The following is an 18,363-nucleotide window of genomic DNA, read 5'->3' as shown; positions in this document are numbered from 1 at the left end:
CTGCAGCTGCAGAAACACCGCGGAACTTTTCCTGGTTCCCCCTCACCCTCCTCTACGTCACTCTGTTTCCCGTTTTCTCCCTCAAGCCGCGTCATGTCTTTTGGCACGAGCACAAAAACGGGCTTTTCCGTGCGGGACATCCTGGATCTCCCTGATCCTGCAGCGCGATGCGGCTCCGGCACCGAGGAGACGGAGGAGGACGACACCGAGGAGGCCTCCGCGGAGGTGTCAGCCTCTGAACACGCGCCCGTGTTTGGATTTAACGGAGGAAGCTACGGAAGGTGGAGCCGCGGATCCGGTAACCTGCACTTCTCCTGTGAGGAAACATTTCTCTAAATGTATTTAAATAAATAAATGTAGCCTATTTATATTATTACAATATAAATCACACTGTTCTTATTTCTGAATTTGAATGTGTGCACTATGTTTTATTATATTTTATTTACTCTGCGTAAAGATCCAGATTAAACCGAGGTTTATCAATAGGTTTAAAAATATTAATCTGCATTTAATAATTTACATCAAATGTGTCATTAAATAAGATATAGCCTATTTTGTTAAAAGATTCTGATACATCAGCAGCCTGAATGTTTTTCCTCTTTGAATCATCTTTTTTTAATTTGATTAAAAAAAAAAAAATCTACAGATTTATTACCACCTGTAATCATCAATAATTTATAATTAAATAACTTCCTATTTAAGAATGTTAATTGTTGAATTCTCTCATGAAGATTAAACTGGCTGCTTATAAAAACTGTATTATAGTTTCAACAGACAGTTTGGAGCTCATTGAATTTGTCGTTTTTGCACTCAAAGGTTGTTTCCGGTGTAAATGGAGCTAAAATGGGATTAAAAGTCTTTAAGCATCATTTTCCGTTGTTGTTAATTTATTAAAGTCAGACTCGGTGCGCGTGTCGTTGACTTTAAATCTCTTTCTGCTGTAATTTAAAACACCCAGACTGCTGTGACTAATAACAGGACCTGTCCTCTCTTTGTGTAGTGCACAGTCTGACCTTAAACTCCCGTCCGGAGCCCAAATCTGAGGATGAGTCCCCGGACGCGGAGCGGGACGATGGGAGCGCCGCCGCGCAGAAGACGCGCGGCAGGAAGCGGCGCGTTCTCTTCTCCAAAGCGCAGACCTTCGAGCTCGAGCGTCGCTTCCGGCAGCAGCGCTACCTGTCCGCCCCGGAGAGGGAGCACCTGGCCGGGCTCATCCGCCTCACCCCGAACCAGGTGAAGATCTGGTTCCAGAACCACCGCTACAAGATGAAGCGGGCTCGGGTGGAGCACAGCCTGGAGGCGCTGCAGCTGCTTCCGACCCGCCGCGTCGCCATCCCGCTGCTGATGCGGGACGGGAAGCCCTGCGACCGGATCACAGCGCAGGACCTGGAGGTGACGCTGAGGTCCGGACTCAGCATGCCTCTGTGCGCCTACTCCCCGCTCCTGCACCCCTCCTACGGCACGGAGCTCCCCAGCCTGACGCAGCAGCACCCAGGGGTGCAGCAGCTGGCGCACATGTACCACTGGAGCTGGTGAAGGACTAAACTGTTACTGGACTCAATGGCTGAAAAACGTCACCATTTAAACACGTGTTGGGCCTTCAAGTCTCTCCACATTGAACGAAATCACTAATTATTCAACGTGTACATTTTCATGTGTTTGAATCGGGATCATAAAAAAGGGTTTCTGTTTTGAATCAGGTCTGAAGAAAATGTAAATGTAGATTTCAAAGTAAAAGCACGTTTTTTGTAAACTTTACACTCACTTCCAGTTGAGCTACGATTTACATGATCAGCTTGTCTTTCAAAAAAAAAAGGGGGAAAAAGTTAAATTTTGTTGTTTAAATAACCTTCAGACTCCTCCTGCAGACTGTAAATATCAGACGCGCAAATCGTCCAAAACTAAAGCGAGTGTTGTGAACATGAGGATGAAAACAGACCGAAACCAAAACGATCACTTCTTTTCTTTTTGGGGACGTCATGACTTTAGTTGTTGTTGTTGTTGTTGTTTTCGTTGTGTTACTGCAGATGTGTCACTTTTTATCGCGAGATTACGTTTTTCTGCGTGTTTTATAAATTTATTTATAACTAATGTTGATGGTGAGTTGTTTTGTAATCAGCTGAGTATTTATGATGGTGAATAAAAAGCTGCAGCACTAGACACTGTTTTTATTTCACACATGATCATGAGTTATAAAAATACTATTTATTAATTTAGATATATTTTATTGATCCCACAATTTAGATTTAAACGGTGCTGTTGAACATGACACACACACACACACACACACACACACACACACACACACACACACACACACACACACACACAGAAATACACACTCATGCACACACAGGATTCCGTGGACGTGTACTGCTGGGGGGTTTTAATGCCTTGCTCAAAGGTCACACCTTCACATGATGGCAGAGGCTGCAGTGGAATCAGTGATTCACACACATTATCACACCGCTGACAAATCAAAGTGAGCAACTTGGGGTTAAGTGTCTTGCTCAAGGACACATGGTCGTGGGGTTGCTTGAGCTGGGGTTCGAATCCCTCGATCTTCCAGTTGACTGTCATGTCTCACTTTAAAACACATGAACCGACACGTCAGTTCTAATAACTCCCACAGACAGATCTTCAGCAGGACTCCATTCACGTGTTGCGTTCATGGTCATCAGGCGTCATACATTAATATGAGCTAGATTAAATGACCTCACAGCAGAGGGCGTGTCCCTCGTGTCTCCCAGGCAGGAGGGACGAGGCCTCTAAAGGGACCTGAACTTCACTCTGCAGTTCTTCAACACGGAGCTGCAATCTGTGCGAAAGAAACACGAGAGCTCATCTCAATCTAACAGAGGAAAACGTTCTTTGAATAGAATCCACATATCACACCGCTGTCTAAATGTAAAGACCGGAAACAGGAAGTCGGTCTCTGTCTAAAAGAAACAAAAACAGCCACTTCAACACCTGACCAAGCGATCCACGAAAACCCAGAGAGAAACTCCAGATCCAGGTTTTTACACTTTGAATACAAACAGAAACAAGAGAGAGAACGAGAGGAGAGGAAAGTGTGAACACAACCTGATTTAATCAATATTCAATGAAGACATTAGTGGTTAGTGTGTGCGCTGCTCCATGTCCAGAGGCTGTCGTCCTCGATGGCGGGCGGCCTGGGTTCAAATCCCGCCTGCGGATTTTTCATTTTCTGACTCTCTGCACTGCGCTGGCTCTGAACATCTGAAGGACGGTGAAGATGTTAAACGCTGCTGAATGTTCATGAAAATGGAGGATTATTTTCCTCTTGGTATCATTGCACGGATATGAACGCTGCATTTAGTAAACAGGATCATGTAGTTGTAAAGGAAGCTTCTAAAATGGATGGAAACAGAAGTACGGACTCGTGCTCTGCAGAGTTTTGAGCGTGCACGAGGGGAAAGTTCCTGCAGAGAAACTCTTATAATATAAAATAAGAAAGAGTGGAAGTCTGTGCAAAGTGTCAGATGAGTTGTTGTTGTGAGATTGTTTTGGAGGTTCACAGACACGACGGTCCCTCCTCCGCTGAACGAGGAGATCAGATGTGATGCAGCGTCCGACTTTAACGCTTTAATGATCCTCTGAATCATGTGAGAGGATTAAACATCTTAACAGACACACAGGCAGCTCCTCACTGCCCGCTGACAAAGGAGAGAAAGACCCCGTGTGTGTGTGTGTGTGTGTGTGTGTGTGTGTGTGTGTGTGTGTGTGTGTGTGTGTGTGTGTGTTGGGGGGGTCTCTGTATTCAGTATTCAGTGGGGTCAGAGGTCAGCTCATCTCAGAGGGATGATGTCACATTAGTGGGGGGGGGGTAAAGCTTTGAGACAGTTATAATGTGTCACCTGCTACAATAAAAGAGAAGAAGAGTTTAAAGGGCCAGTCTGCTGTTTTGTTTCTCTACGGAAGCCCGAAGCAGACACACATCAATAACACATCTTCTCTCATGAGTGGAGGATCATAAACAGGATCCCAGAACCCGTTCTGGTCCGGCCCACTTCTCTCTCCTCACTGCTGCAGCTTTTTTTTTCTTATCTAAAAAAAAAAACTTGCTCATCGTGGCTGGTCGAGAGGGGAAAAGTGTGGGGACGTCTTTTTGTCACCTGTTGCCATGGTGAATCCAAGTATCTGGGCTCCATCTTTATAGTCATGGTGCACGCGCTGAACACCTACATATATAAAACTGAATGATCCTTTTTGCAGCGGATGGCAGAGACTATAGTCCTCGATTTGAACGCCGGCGTCGAGATCGATTCAGTACGGTGGCTGAGAAGTGCAAAACAAAATTAAAACTTTTACAAAGTCTTAGTCAATTTGACGTTTTCAAAACGTTTTTAACACAAATGTATAAATGACAGAATCTTCACTTGAAGGCTGTACCAAAAGCAGGAAGTGACCTGGAGGTGACTGAGTGAGGGCTCATTTGATTTGTTTTGGTAAAAAGAGTTGGCGGATAATTTAATTAATTAAACATGTTTTATGTTATATACACATGATTATGTCTCGAGGTCTCAGTCTGTCTCTGCATGGAGTTCTTTGCAGGCCTCCGACATGCTGGATGTTCCACATAAAATGGTAAACTGTGTAAATCTAATCTGCCTTAAATGAGTTAAAAAAAAATACTTCTGTCACAACAAACTCCACATCAGCTAAAACAAACAAAATGACCCCTCAAAAACACATTACATGTAAAAACGTTTTTCAAAATATTGCTTTGCACAGTGCTTTAAATAAACCAACATAGATCATGTTCAGACTTTTGTTTTCTAGATCGACAGAAAAAGATCCCGTTGAAGTTGATCAGTGGAAAATCAGTCGAGAGCTCAAAGAAGCAAGTGAGAGGAATTCATCTACCTACCAGATGACTTCAACCAACAACCAGCACGCAGTTCATCATGCAGCCAGCAGGTGGCAGCAAAAGCCTGATCAAAACTTTTCTCTGACTCGAGCTCAGAAAACTCACATTAGTCCTCACAAGAATATAAACACACAGGTACAAACACACAGGTACAAACACACAGGTATAAAGTCTTCATTGAGTTCATGGCTGTAAACTAAAGATTCCTCTGACATCTTTAAACACAATAAACCTCCTTTAATGTTTAAAGAGTTCGAATAGAAACATGAAGAGGACACTCTTTGTTTTTTCATATTGAGGTTTTTATTGAGTGAATAATTCTCTTTTATAGTGTTTGATAAATGTTTGTGTATTTCTTGTTCTTGGTCTCACCTGGATATCATGCAGCTGCAGCTGCAGCTCTACATTTATGTGACCGTTAATATCGCGGTTATATATCGGCCTCTGCAGGTTGTCACAAACAAAAACAAAACAAAACAAAAAGGTGTCGCGAGGGACTAAACACGGGAGAAAAGGCTGAGACACGCTGTCAAGCTCAGCCCCTCTCTCTCCATCTAAGACAAACCAGCAGGTGAACAGGTGAGTGCAGCCCATATAGTCCCGGCTATCACCGCAGTGATGTCCGGTAAACACGCGCACCACCAGAAACAATAAGATCGAAAACAATGAACAAATAAGTAAAAAAAAAAACATTAAACCAAACACACAACCAACTGACATTTATGGCTTCTACAGTTAACAAACATCAGTAATTGATCTGTATTTCATCTCTCTCTGGATCTACTTTCAGGGAGGAGTGCGGATTAATCGGTTTGGCTCTTGGTGAGTGGTTTGGTCGGCAGGTTGGTGGAGGTGGGGTTCAGGGGGGGCACTCAGGTTAGTAGTCTCCGGCTCAGACAATGAAAGAGCCTTTCTGGGAAGAACACTTTTAATTCTTTGAACCCAAATTTAAAACAGAGTTGGAAATGAAAGATGTCGGTGTTTTGCACCTTTTTACTTGGACAGTTTGGTTTCAAAACAAAGTCACCCTCAATGTTTTATTCAGATCCTCCGTTAAGTCTGGAAGCCCGTCTTGAAATGACTGCAGGACCTGAAGTCTAAGGAGATCCTGGATACTGTTTTCTTTCAATTAAAGCTTTATTGATACTCAGAGACACGTGCCATCGTCAGACTGGATCTGTAAACAGTGATAGTTTACTTTTTAGTCAACAATAGGTCTTTACTGCCCTCTGCTGGCCAGGAGAGGAACTGCAATGTAGCTGTAAAAGCTGTAAACCTTTAACAGACTAATCCAGTGATTCCCATTAGGGGTCCCCTGAGGGAGATCTCCTACTGTCATTGATCAATCTGCACATTTTGAGCCAACGCTGCGGTTTAAAGTTTGTCAGCTGTCACGCCTGTTGACAAGCAGCGCCTCTGACGACAGGACTTCCAGGTACGACAGGAAGTGAGTCTGAAAAATGAATCTACAGCCGACGACGTCACAACTATTAAAAAAAAGTAGAGGAGGTTTGTGACCCTGCAGAAACCAGCTCTCTGAACGCTACATTATTGGTGTGTGTGTGTGTGTCTCTTTAAATGCAACAAGCCCCGCCCCCCCTGAGTTTTCCCAGCAGACATCACTCCTTCACTAGAGAAAACAAAAAATGGCGACCTGTGCAAAAGTTTTGCGCGAGGCTGGAGGTGGAGTGCATGGTTGGAGAAACCAGGAGAGGAAGCTTGTTTTTTTTTTTTTTTACCATTATCCCATTGTGACATCACAAGGGGAGCACATCTAAAACGGAGCGTTTTTTTTCCTGTTGCATGACTTCTGCAGACCACAAACAAAGGACTGGATGTTTATCTCACATGTTGTGGGTCTGTAGACAATCAGGTTACTTCACAAACACTGTACGAGTGGATTTACTGCCCTACAAAGCAAAAAGGCAGAAACCACGCAGAGTGCAGAAAATGACTCTAAAGTTTTCACCTCGTCCAGCCTCAGTAGCTGCAGGTATATTATTGGACATGTGGCATTTTTGTTACTTTATATGAGCTTATTCTTTGTACATATCAATCATCATATTTTATTTGATATTTTACCCCATTTTACAGATACTGTGTGCTTTGTATTGCTTACCAAAAATGTGCCACAATACCAAGAGGAAAGGCAGTAACTCCATTTCCTCACAGCTTGTGTTAGACATGCTGCGTTTAGAATTATTGGAATCATTTGTTTTCCTGAACATGGATTTACATGGATATATTGGAGCGGCAGTAGCTCAGTCTGTAGGGACTTGGGTTGGGAACCGGAGGGTCACCGGCTCAAATCCCGGCACGGACCAAGCCCGGAAACTGGTCTGGTAGCTGGAGAGGTGCCAGTCCATTTCCTGAGCACTGCCGAGGTGCCCCTGAGCAAGGCACCGAACCCCAAAAACTGCTCTGGAGCGCCCGCTGTGGGCAGCCCCCTCACTCTGAGACCTCTCCATTAAAGCAGAGTGAAAACCGAATTTCCCCTCGCGGGATTAATAAAGTATATTAAAATAAATACTAAGCCCAAAGCCATTTGACCATTTTAGGTCTCAGAATCTGTTTTGGTGCCGACATGGCTGCTTAACAAGTATTTCACATTTCAAGTTCCATGAAGGCCCAAATGGGGACAGTTCATTTGGAATAGACCACAGCACTGTGTGACATCACTGTGCAGTCACATGGTTGTGATGTAGGCTAGTAATACAAAGCATGAGTAACTGGTGTGAAGCAAAGCAAGAAAACAGTAAAAGCTTTTACTGTGTTTTTGCTTCACTCGGGCTTTTTGCAGTTACTGTTAAAAAAAAAAGTTTTTCTCCAAAACGATTCACATTTAAGACGAGATATTTTGTTCCATAATAAAGGATGCAATGAATGTCACGCAAATGATAATAACTCATTTTTGACCAAAATTGCAGTTTCTGCCTTTTTGCTTTGTAGGACAGTCCAGCTCATCGGTAGATCTTACATCTTTACTCATAAAGAGTCATTCTGGGAATAACACTGGACCAACTGTCGTCACTTTTAATTCTGAAAGATGAATCCACGACCGAAAGAACCGAGGTGGGAATGGAAGATGTTTGTTATCTGCACCTTTTGTTTGGAACAACCCGTAGTGTGTGCAGAGCAGAGAGTGAGAGACTGTGAAGGTCTGCTTTGTAGGATTTTGAAGAATTGTAAAAAAAAAAAAAAGAGAAACACAGACCGACCTCATGATGGCGCTCTGAAGCTCCAGTTTCTTCACATGACTGCACAGAGCTTTTCACACACACGCAATGTTTCTTAATGCTTCAAACAGCCAAGTGGTGCAGAGACGGAGCCTTGACCCCCCCCCCCCCACACACACACACACACACACACACTGAACAGTACTGCACACACACACAGGCTGAATGATTTTTGAAGAACACTTGTGGACGCATCACCTCTGACCTTTTCCCGGCGCCGTGTGAGGCTGCAGGTCGAGATGGAGTCTTTTCTTTCCTCCTGATACAGACTGAACTAAGAGAGCGCCGTTTAACCTTCCTGTTCAGAAATACATGAAACGGACGCTTCCATGTGTCTGATGTAGTAAACAAGCAAACAAACGTTGTGGTGAAACCTGAGCACCGGCTGGCTGTGTTGTCGTCAGAGCTGTGTTTACATGGCTCCTCCCCTTTTGTATAAAAGCTGTTTGAGTCAAGAAGAAGAAGATACTCACTGATTATTTGGATCATTCTGTGTCAGTTTACATGAAGCTACCAGCTAACTACAGAGCGCTAACATTAGCATGCTAACACAACAATGCAGGACACAGGTGATTGAAGCGAACCAGCTAACTAAAGAGCGCTAACATTAGCATGATAACACAACAATGCAGGACACAGGTGATTGAGATTGAAGCTACCAGCTAACTAAAGAGCGCTAACATTAGCATGCTAACACAACAATGCAGGACACAGGTGATTGAAGCTAACCAGCTAACTAAAGAGTGCTAACATTAGCATGCTAACACAACAATGCAGGACACAGGTGATTGAAGCTAACCAGCTAACTAAAGAGCGCTAATATTGGCGTGGCGTTAAGACGTGTGTCTCTGGAGGAGGGCGGGGGCTTCAGTATGGAGGAGGCGTGGCCAAAGAGCAGTTTTGGTTTCATGTTGGATCTCAAGGGTGACATCTACTGGATCAAACAGTTGCACAATTTCTCTTTCAGGGGATGTGACCTGATCACGGTCTCAGTGGTCGACGGTTCGATCCCCGTGTCCTTTGGAAAGACACTTAACCCCAGGTTGCGTCTGATGTTTCGTCGGCAGCGTGTGATGTGTGAAAAGACGAGATTTTTGAGGGACTTTTTAAAAAAAATTTTTTTAACAATGACAAACAATTGATCTGTTCTCCTTTTTTCAGTTGCAAATTGTTTCTCGTCTCTTCTAAAAAAAAAAAAAAAAAATAGTTGTAGTTGTAGTTTTCAGGGCTTTGGTCCAGCAGCGGCTCCTCCTCCCTCTCAGAGTGGAAATAAAGGTCAGTAGATTTTTCTTTACATCATGTTTCAGGAGCCAGGTGGACACTGCCCCCCCCCCCCCCCCCCCCCTCCCCCTCCCCTCGCCTTCCTGGTTGGAGTGGGCTGCCTTTTTTTAAGAGGCGTTCAGGGGCCCGAGCTGCTTGGCCTAAAGCTCCTCCAGAGAGCCGAGGATTAAACCTGTAGAGGGGGGGGGGGGGGAAAGGGAGGCGATGAGACGGCCAATGGGTGAGGAGGAGAAAACAAATAGAGGCTGTAGAGTCTCCCTCACCTCCTCCACCTTTGGGGAGGGTACGTCACCCCCCCCCCCCCCCCCGGCCCGTCCCTGCACCTCTGCCAGCTCCTCAGGCAGGTGGAAGTTGAGCCAGGTGGATCCAAGGCTGAACACGCTCACTCCAAAGACACATTTTCTCACTATCAAAGAAGTTCTTCTCTCAGACGGTTCTTTTTGTTAACACTCCCCAAGGCCAAACAAAGGTTTCAACCAACTTGAGAAGAATTTCAGATTTGACATTTTTCTCCAATTTGGTGATACAGAGTCCCTTCACAGATCAAGGTGTGCTCACCTGAGCGTACATGGTGGAGATTTACTCAAGTGCTGCAGGTGCAGAAAAGAGACCGAGACCTTCTGATCCCACACTATACTACACTTTGAATTCAAAGAAGAAATGACTTGAATTTATTTGCAGTTAGATTTGTATCTCCTGGTTACAGAGCGAGTAATAATATAACAATAACTCTTTACTTCTGAGTCTTGAATTAAATTAAATCATTTTTATAAACTTCACATCAGTCAAGACGACGGAAACACAAAATATGACACCAACTTTAACTGAATGGGAAACATTAGTTATCATTTAATAAGATCATGTAGATCAGCAGAGAGCCCACTATGTTGTGATAATGTGGCGTTTAGAAAAAAAAACATTTACTTCATTTGAAAGGGATTAATCAGCAGAGCTTCACTTTAAGTTTGTAATAAACTGCTAAACACAAAAAACAAATATCCTGTCAGATCTAATTAATTAAAGGTAAAGTAGCCAAACTGTGAAACATCCTTTAAATTCACCTTTTAACGAGCGTTAATTCTTTTATTTTGAAATTAATCGAAACGGAACTGAAATAAAAAGACATTAAGAGCCTCATTTAATCCAAGAGATGAATTTAAGTCTGTTTACATTCAAACCTGCAGTTTTAACATTGAGCTCGTTTATCAAGATGACATCTGGAGACTTCGGGAAGAAGTTTGAAGTTTTTTATTTGATTCTTGTGTCGCACGTGAGTTTACCTGACGACACCTTGAATCAATCTGTTCCAGAAACAAAAACAGGAAACAAAAGCAAGACAAACACAACAAATTAAAACTGAACATGTTGTCTTCTTTTCCAAACTTTTTGGGACCAAATTATCAAGCTTGAAAAACAGCTGTTCCAGTTTTTGCACATCTGTCCACGAGCTACTTCATGAAAAAAAATCCTTCTCTTAAATCATCTTATTCAGAAGAATGCAAAAGAAAATTGGACTGTTTCCACTTCGTCCAACTCCGTTTCCTTCAGGGATATTTGTGAATAGATCAACTTTCATGGCCAGAAGGAGAAAATCTGATCTTTACTGCAGCCAAGGATCTTTGGTTTAAATGGATTTAATTAAAGTCATTAAATAGTAATAAACAGGTTCCACAGCTGTAAACATCCCGAGCTCTCTACTCTCTTAGTCTGTATTCATGAAAAGGTTTTTACTCTCTGCTGTTTCCTCCATCTTGTTCCGGCGGGGTTTCCTCTCTCTCAGCCGGCAGCAGCAGTTCGAAGCCGGGCTGAGACTCCGCTCCGGTCCCGGTGTGCGGATCAACAATCATTGCAGACTCGTTTATTCCATCTCCGCTCCGGACGGGCAGCAGCCTAATACAAAAAAAAAATTCAACAAAAAAAGGGACGTGAAGTGACGTGACGCAGCGGGTCAGCAGGTGATTGGCTGCTCGAACTGTATACAGTAAAGTAAAGCTGCGCGTGCAGGACATAGGCCTACAAAGTCCAGAAAGTCTGAACATTATTCAGACAAATGTTTGAATATTAATCCAACTAATTATGTTCATTAATATTCTGCAGAGCGCGTGACCCCATGAGGTGAATTATTCACGTTTAAAAAAACAAAAACCTGTCAGGATTAAAGTGAAACTATAAAACTTTAAATAATAAATCTAAAGTGAAACTTACAGAGAAGAAAAAGAAGAGGAGGAAAAACTTAAAAAAAAAAAAAAACTTCAACTAAATTCTTTTTCTACAACTTTTAAACATGAAAACAATAAAACACAAAGAGAAATTATGTTTAGTGTTACCATGGCAACTGCTGCCTGTTTACAAAAAAAATTAAAGTAATGTCTGAAAATATTTTTAAATCGTTCATAAAATAAGGAAACATGTGAAGTTTTAAAAACATGTTTTATTATTATTTTTAACATTATTTGAATTATTTTGTAATGATTTATTAAAACACGTTTTTTTTCGATACGTGTCTTTTTTCCTTTGTCTCCATGTTTTTGATTTACTTGATTGATCCGCCATTGAGAGACATTATGTTGGAAGCTACATCACCAAAAAAAAAAAAAAGTTTAAACCAACATAATCAGAGTAAAAATAAGAGACTTGTTTGAGAACAGATTTTGACCCCAGTCTGTAAAAGAAGAGGAAATAATCGTTGTTGTACTTTTCTAAGACAAAGTCCGAGTCTCTGAGTCTCACTGAAACATGTCAGCTCTTTCACTGCAGCTGTTTAGATTTCACAAGTTAGACGTTCAGATCTTTAGCAATGACAGTAAAAGTAATAAAATACAAACTAGAAACAAATATTCATGTTGCTGGCAGCTCAAAAAGAGTTCAATCAGCAAAAGTTCTAATTAAACGAACCAGCTGCTGCAGTCATTCATTTAAAGCAGGAAGATGAAATGAACTTCGAGGTGTTGTGTGAAGAACTCTGAGGCAGCTTGTTGCTGCTCAAACAAACTTGATCTGCAATCGTAACGTAAAAGGAATTTAAGAGAGTAGGGACAGAGTGTTTGTTTGTTTGTTTGTTTGTTTTTAAAATGTGTTCAGGTTTTACGGACAGAAGCAGCAGCTCTTTATTTATTTATGAGGAATAATGAGCCTATATATGGATTAAATATGTGCAATTATTTGTCTATTTATTGATGATTAATACAGTTAATCAGTGCTTACGTAATCTTAACCGAAATCACATTAATAAAGGGACTTTTTTTTGTTGGACTTCTGCGCCATTCTTTTTTTATTTATTTACTGTCAGAATAAATAAAACATGTTTTGTGGTGAACGATGACAAATTACATGTGTGTATTTTGTCTGAATAATTTTGGAAAATAAAAGAAGAAACAGGAGAAACTGACAATAAGAGAGTGGAGAGGTTTCTAAATCCTGACGTCACTTAAATCTGTGATTTATAAAGATATTCAAAGTTAAATAAAAAAACAAAGAGCATCAAGTAGGAACAATCTGACTTGAAACGCGTCACGCTCTCTGAGGATTTAACCTCCGAGTCCCACGTGAGGAGATGATCAGGGTTCAGAAATGAAAGAACATCAGATCATGCTTCAGTTTGTCTTATTGGAACAGAAACTGAGACAACAGACAAAACGGGCCAAACATGAAACGTTCAGATGAGACTTGTAAACATGGACATGTGCAGAACTCCTCACTTTACTTTGGAGTAACTGATGTTCTCAGGCCCAGGATGTAAGGTGTTAATCAGGTGTTCCAGCTGTGCTGAAGCGTCATCAGATCACTCCTGGGAGACTTTCATCATCTCATCAGGACAGAAGAGAAGCTCATCTGAGAGTTTGAAGGAATTTGTGCCTCCACATTCTCGTTTGGCTCAAAGCTCGCAGAGCAAACTGTCTCCGCGGAAGCAGAAAGTAGGTCCAAAAACATTTTCTCCACTTACCTCTGTAATGTCAATTAGTTTTGTTGGCTGCTGCCGCCGCCGCCGTGTCCGCCCGTCGCTCCGCCCCTCCGTGTGTTGGAGTCTGAGTCCGGCGGGATAAGGGCAACTCGTCTCCTCGTTCAGCCGATCAGCTGGACTTCTTCCCAGGGAGGCAGAGGAGGGAGGGGGACGCAGGCAGAGAGCCGCCGGACTGACCCGACCACATCCAGCCAGAGCCCGGGGGGTCCGCACCATGTCCTTCAGCCCCAAACACTCCACCCCCTTCTCAGTCTCCGACATTTTGAGCCCGATGGAGGACAGCTACCGGAGGTTCGGAGGGATGGATCACACCGCGGGGAGCCTCGGATCCCCGCTGGGCGCCTACAGGCAGTCGCAGGTCTCCCAGCCCGGTATGCAGCATCAGCAGCAGGCGCAGCAGCACCAGCCGCCTCATCTTCACCATCATCACCACCACCATCACCATCACCACCTGTCCTCCTCCTCTTCATCCTCATCCTCCTCCTCTTCCTCAGCAGCAGCAGCAGCCACCGCGCTGGGACCCGGTGGGCCCTATCATGTGCCCCACGGGGTGCCGCAGTTCTCCGGGGCCGTAGGCGGGTTCTGCAACGGCGGCATCGGGAACGTGGGAGAGCTGCCGTCCTACCAGGAGACGGTGAGGGGCGGAGGGGCAGCGTGGTACAGCAACCCGGAGCCCAGATACCCCACAAGTAAGAAGTTCATTCAGTTTAATAATTAAAAAAAAAACAAAAAAAAAACTAAACTTATAAAAACTAAAAACACGCGCAGGACAGTTTGGCCTCCTGATTTTTACGCACGTTGGAAATACTTAAAATGTGAATAAAATTAATTGTTTTTGTTATGACCATTAAATCTAAAGTGCTCGTTTATGTATTTTAGGATTTATTTAACAGCATCTAACATTCTTCTGGCGTCACTTTTTACTTTCTATACAAGGATTGAAAAAAAGGCCTCGAGGAGATTTAAGCACATTCATAAAAAAAAAAGTTATTTGCACCAAACTTCGTTTTTTTTTTTTTAACATCATATTGAATTTAATTTCCTGCCTTATTCTGATACTTCCGTGCATGTAGCCTGAGAGTTAAAATGATTGATATTTAAAAAGGGACCTAAAGGCCTTTTTTATTTCGCAGAAATATCACTGAACTTTTCGGCGGATTTTAGTTTTAAACAGGATAATTATTATTATTTTTTAAATAAAGCATTTAAACCGTTTAGAATTTAATAAAGACAGCGAACATATTGTCGGATAAATTATATACATTTTAATCGGATTATTAATCGACTATTATCAGAGTTTTTTGTTTAGATAAATCTGGTCGTTTGATTCGTTTTAAACATGTTTTGTTTTTAATATATTCTGAAGTTTCCAGATTCATGGGCCCCTCCGCCGGGATGAACATGTCCGGGATGGTGGGCTCCCTGGCCGGGATGGACTGCAGCACCAAGTCCATGGTGAGTCTGCACGCGGCGCCGCGCAGGAAGCGGCGCGTGCTCTTCTCGCAGGCGCAGGTGTACGAGCTGGAGCGGCGCTTCAAGACGCAGAAGTACCTGTCCGCGCCGGAGCGCGAGCACCTGGCCGGACTCATCCACCTCACCCCGAACCAGGTCAAGATCTGGTTCCAGAACCACCGGTACAAGCTGAAGCGGCAGGCCAAGGACAAAGGGCCGCAGCAGCTGCAGGAAGGGAGCGGCGGAGGTGCAGGTGCAGGAGGAAGTCTGTGCCGCTCCTCCTCCGTGTCCCCGGTTCTATCCAAGACCGGAAAGAGCTGCAGGACCGAGTCCAGCGGCTCCAACCAGACTGGAAACAGACAGAGCAGCGCAGGGGAGGCCACGACGGCGACCCCGCAGCTCCTCCATCATCATCATCATCATCAGCCGCAGCAGCAGCAGCAGGTGAACCAGCTGTCATCCACGGAGGAGCTCGAGGATTTGTCCCCGAGCCCGCCGCTGGGACTGCACGCGCAGATCAACATGACGCAAACAGACGCGGCGCTAATCGAGTACACGAACAGCATGATCGGCTCCAATTTACTGTACGGGAGGACTTGGTAGGGACACCGGGACGAGGACTTGGTAGGGACACCGGGACGAGGACTTGGTAGGGACACCGGGACGAGAACTGAGCGGATCCGGGCTTGAGTTGGATTTTCAGACCAGTCAAGCACCAGACTTCTTTTACTGGTTCGTTGTTTGCGCGCGTGACGCTGTGCCTCCTTTACGCACAGGGACTCAAAAGACTCAACAAGGTGCAAAAAAAAAAAAAACTGTATATAAGAGGCTGAACCGGGTCTGAATGCGACTTCCTCTGCAAAACAAAATATTTGTTTAGTCTTTCTATGTTTTGTTATAAAAGGTTGTGATTTAAAGTTGATGCAGGAGGAGGAAGAAAAAAAAAAAAAATCTCATGTTTGAGTTTCAAGGTGATGCACGCGCGCTGTGATTCTTTTTTTTTTTTTTTTTTTTTTTTTTAATTTCTTGGACAAGTTTAAATTATTTCCAGGAGTCAAAACAAAGTGAAGCTGCAGCTGCTTCCGGGTCTGAACGAAATATTTTCACCTGAAATTAGATTTATTAAAATGTGTTGTTACAGCTGTTTTTAAGAATGTTTCCGGTTTGAAATAAATGTGTTTTTTTTTCCATCTTTATTTTTTTACATTTTAATGTTTTTATTTGTGGAGCCAGAAGCGCAGATTGAGCAGCTGTCGGTGTTTTTAAATTGATCCCTGAACAATAATAAGAATAAAAAAAACCTAAATGCAGCAAACAGACTGAATGTAGATATTGAGGGGGGGGGGGGGGGGGGGGGGGGGGGGAGAGGGGTGACCAGAATATTCTGCACGTACAACCTAAATGTCCCCAAAAAAATAACTGGGAAAAATGTTTAAAATGTAAAAAAAAAAAAAATGGGGACATGATGTGAAAAATGGAGACTGAGAAAGTCATCACTTTGGAAAATGAGCAACATGTCTCCAAAAAAGGAGGAAGAGGAAAGAGGAAGAAATCTCAGTGTGTGCGTGCGTGCGTGCGTGTGTGTGCGTGTGTGTGCGTGCGTGTGCGTGTGTGTTGGCAGGCCTCGGACCCCCTTTACAGCATCTGATTCCCCCTCCTGCTGCAGAACTCTTTTTCCTTGCATGTTGCACATTGGACTTGTTTGCCCCCGGCCCCCCCCCCCCCCCCCTAACTGTTTGGTCCTCTAAGTTTTTTACGACCCCTGAAGGGTCAGGACCCCCACCGCCCCCCCCCCCCTCCCCCTGAACAACACTGCATCAGTGCACATGGCGTGGGTAACCTGCACGCCGCCGAACAGAAACTTGATGTTTAAGCTTCAGCTCGTCCGGCACAGCCGGAGCTTTAAGAAAAGTAAAAATGAAAGCGGAGAGCGTGAGCGGGTGAATGAAACCATCACACTGACCGGAGCAGAACGTGAGCGGTGACCACGGTAACCACGGTGACCACGACCCCGTCACCAAGTCTCCGCTTCAATGTCTGAAAAGATTCTCATTCGGTTTTCATTTACATGTTTTTTTTTTCTGTAGTTGAATTTTGATGTTTTATTTCTAACGGGAGATTTATTAAAAAACAAAGCCTGGAGCGACCTTTGACCTGTCCTTGTGTTTGAGCTGAAGGGAGAAGATTTAAAAACCTGGAAGCAGAGACGACGATTCCCGTTTACAACATTTTATTTGTCGTCTGTTTTTTCCTTTTTTTTTTTTTTTTTATGACCACATTGGAGAGTCGTCTCTCAAAAATAAACCCATGGGGACTCTGAGTCCGTGACTCACAGGCTGATTATCTTAAAAATCACTACGTTACATATCAAGCTTTTGTAAGTAAAATGAAGAGGAAAAAATTATTCATTGTACAAGAAGACAATAAAAATGAACAAAAAAAAAAAAGTGACACGTCTCCCCTAAAAAATAGCCCCGCCCAAATGTGACCCCAGAGTCCGGCTTGTGCTCCCAGTTTACTTCCAGTCGTAGCGTCTGGAGGGGGGAGGGGGAGGGTACCCTCGGCCCGCGCTGAAGCCCTGAAACACAAAGAGGTCCAAGTTTAACGGAGCCGCAGAGACCAAACAAGACTGAACTGCATTCACTGCAGCTGCTCTTCTTCTTCTGTGGTGTTTATTGGCGGTTGACACTGCAGTTGCTTCTGGGGCGGTTTGTTTGTTTTTGTGATTTAAAAAGTGGAGAAGAAGAAAGCTGAAAACAAAAAAAGGCAGGGTCGGCCATTTTCTAAAAAATAGCATGATTTTGAAAGTAGCATTCCCTATAAAGCCACGCCCCCTTTGGACTCCCTATAAAGCCACGCCCCCTTTGCGGGCCCTATAAAGCCACGCCCTCTCTGAAGCCACGCCCCCTCAGTCACACGGTTCATCTTTCAGCTGAGTTTGAAAATATTTGAAACCTAAACAGAGACCGGAGGAGCGTGGCGTTTATATTCAGCACGCGGTGACATCACAGCGAGGGGTTAACGGAAGTGTTCACCTGGTGCGGTTGTCCCCGGTTGTCCCGGCGACCGTGCCAGTCGTCTCTCTGCTGGTTGAAGCGCTGCTGGTAGCCTCCCGCCGCCGCCGGCCCTCCCTGTCCGCGGCTCGCGTTCTGCTGGTACGCCGACTGCTGCGTGTGCTGAGCTCGATCCAGCCGTGACCTCCGCCGCCACCTCCGCCGCCGCCGCCGCCACCTCCCCGGCCGTACTGCTGCTGCCTGGAAACACACACACACACACCTGTGAGTTGAAGTACTCTCCACAGCAAGGTCTAGAATTCAGACTGATTGTCCAACATGTCGGCGCCCTGCTCGTGTTTTTGTCTGGCGAGGACGTGAGGCCTTGGACCGAGAGGCGCCCGCGGCAGAATCCGTGCGCGAGGCTGACACAAAGCGGCGCCGTGTTAGGTCACATTATTCTCAGCGACCGGCCTCAAGCGGGTAGAAAGAGAAAACATTTAGCCGAGAGCTCGTCGAGCTTTCAGAGTTTACGCCTCGTGACCTCGT

General features: G+C 44.2%; 2 protein-coding genes and 1 long non-coding RNA gene across 4 annotated transcripts in view; 2 read left to right on the top strand and 1 right to left on the bottom strand.

Moving 5' to 3' along the window:
* Positions 1-93: 93 nt before the first annotated feature.
* LOC306831983 (homeobox protein Nkx-2.2a-like) lies at positions 94-1,536 on the top strand (the record flags this gene model as incomplete). The annotated part of the gene is made up of 2 exons (XM_079356313.1): positions 94-316; positions 1,001-1,536. 2 exons carry the CDS (start codon positions 94-96, stop codon positions 1,534-1,536), a joined length of 759 nt encoding a protein of 252 aa, XP_079212439.1.
* Positions 1,537-13,067: 11,531 nt separating this feature from the next.
* The window catches only part of LOC306824835 (homeobox protein Nkx-2.4-like), an 85,092-nt gene continuing 79,796 nt past the window's right edge, over positions 13,068-18,363 (top strand). Inside the window, exons 1-2 of one of the 2 annotated variants that reach the window (XM_079345206.1) lie at positions 13,068-14,058; positions 14,736-15,265. In XM_079345206.1, the coding sequence (XP_079201332.1) occupies positions 13,584-14,058; positions 14,736-15,265 (1,005 nt within the window). In that variant the 5' untranslated portion in view covers positions 13,068-13,583. Of the gene's footprint in view, positions 14,059-14,735; positions 16,160-18,363 lie in introns of those variants that run through there. The other variant, XM_079345205.1, reaches the window with a different exon arrangement.
* LOC306823708 lies at positions 17,037-18,063 on the bottom strand. Its single transcript, XR_013779039.1, has 2 exons — positions 17,857-18,063; positions 17,037-17,399 (listed from the first exon to the last, which is right to left on the bottom strand). It is a non-coding gene; the product is annotated as an uncharacterized lncRNA (long non-coding RNA).

The sequence above is a fragment of the Symphodus melops genome, assembly GCF_947650265.1.
Source record: "Symphodus melops genome assembly, chromosome: 1".
Classification (NCBI taxonomy): domain Eukaryota; kingdom Metazoa; phylum Chordata; class Actinopteri; order Labriformes; family Labridae; genus Symphodus; species Symphodus melops.
This window is presented reverse-complemented; position numbering and strand designations above follow the sequence as displayed.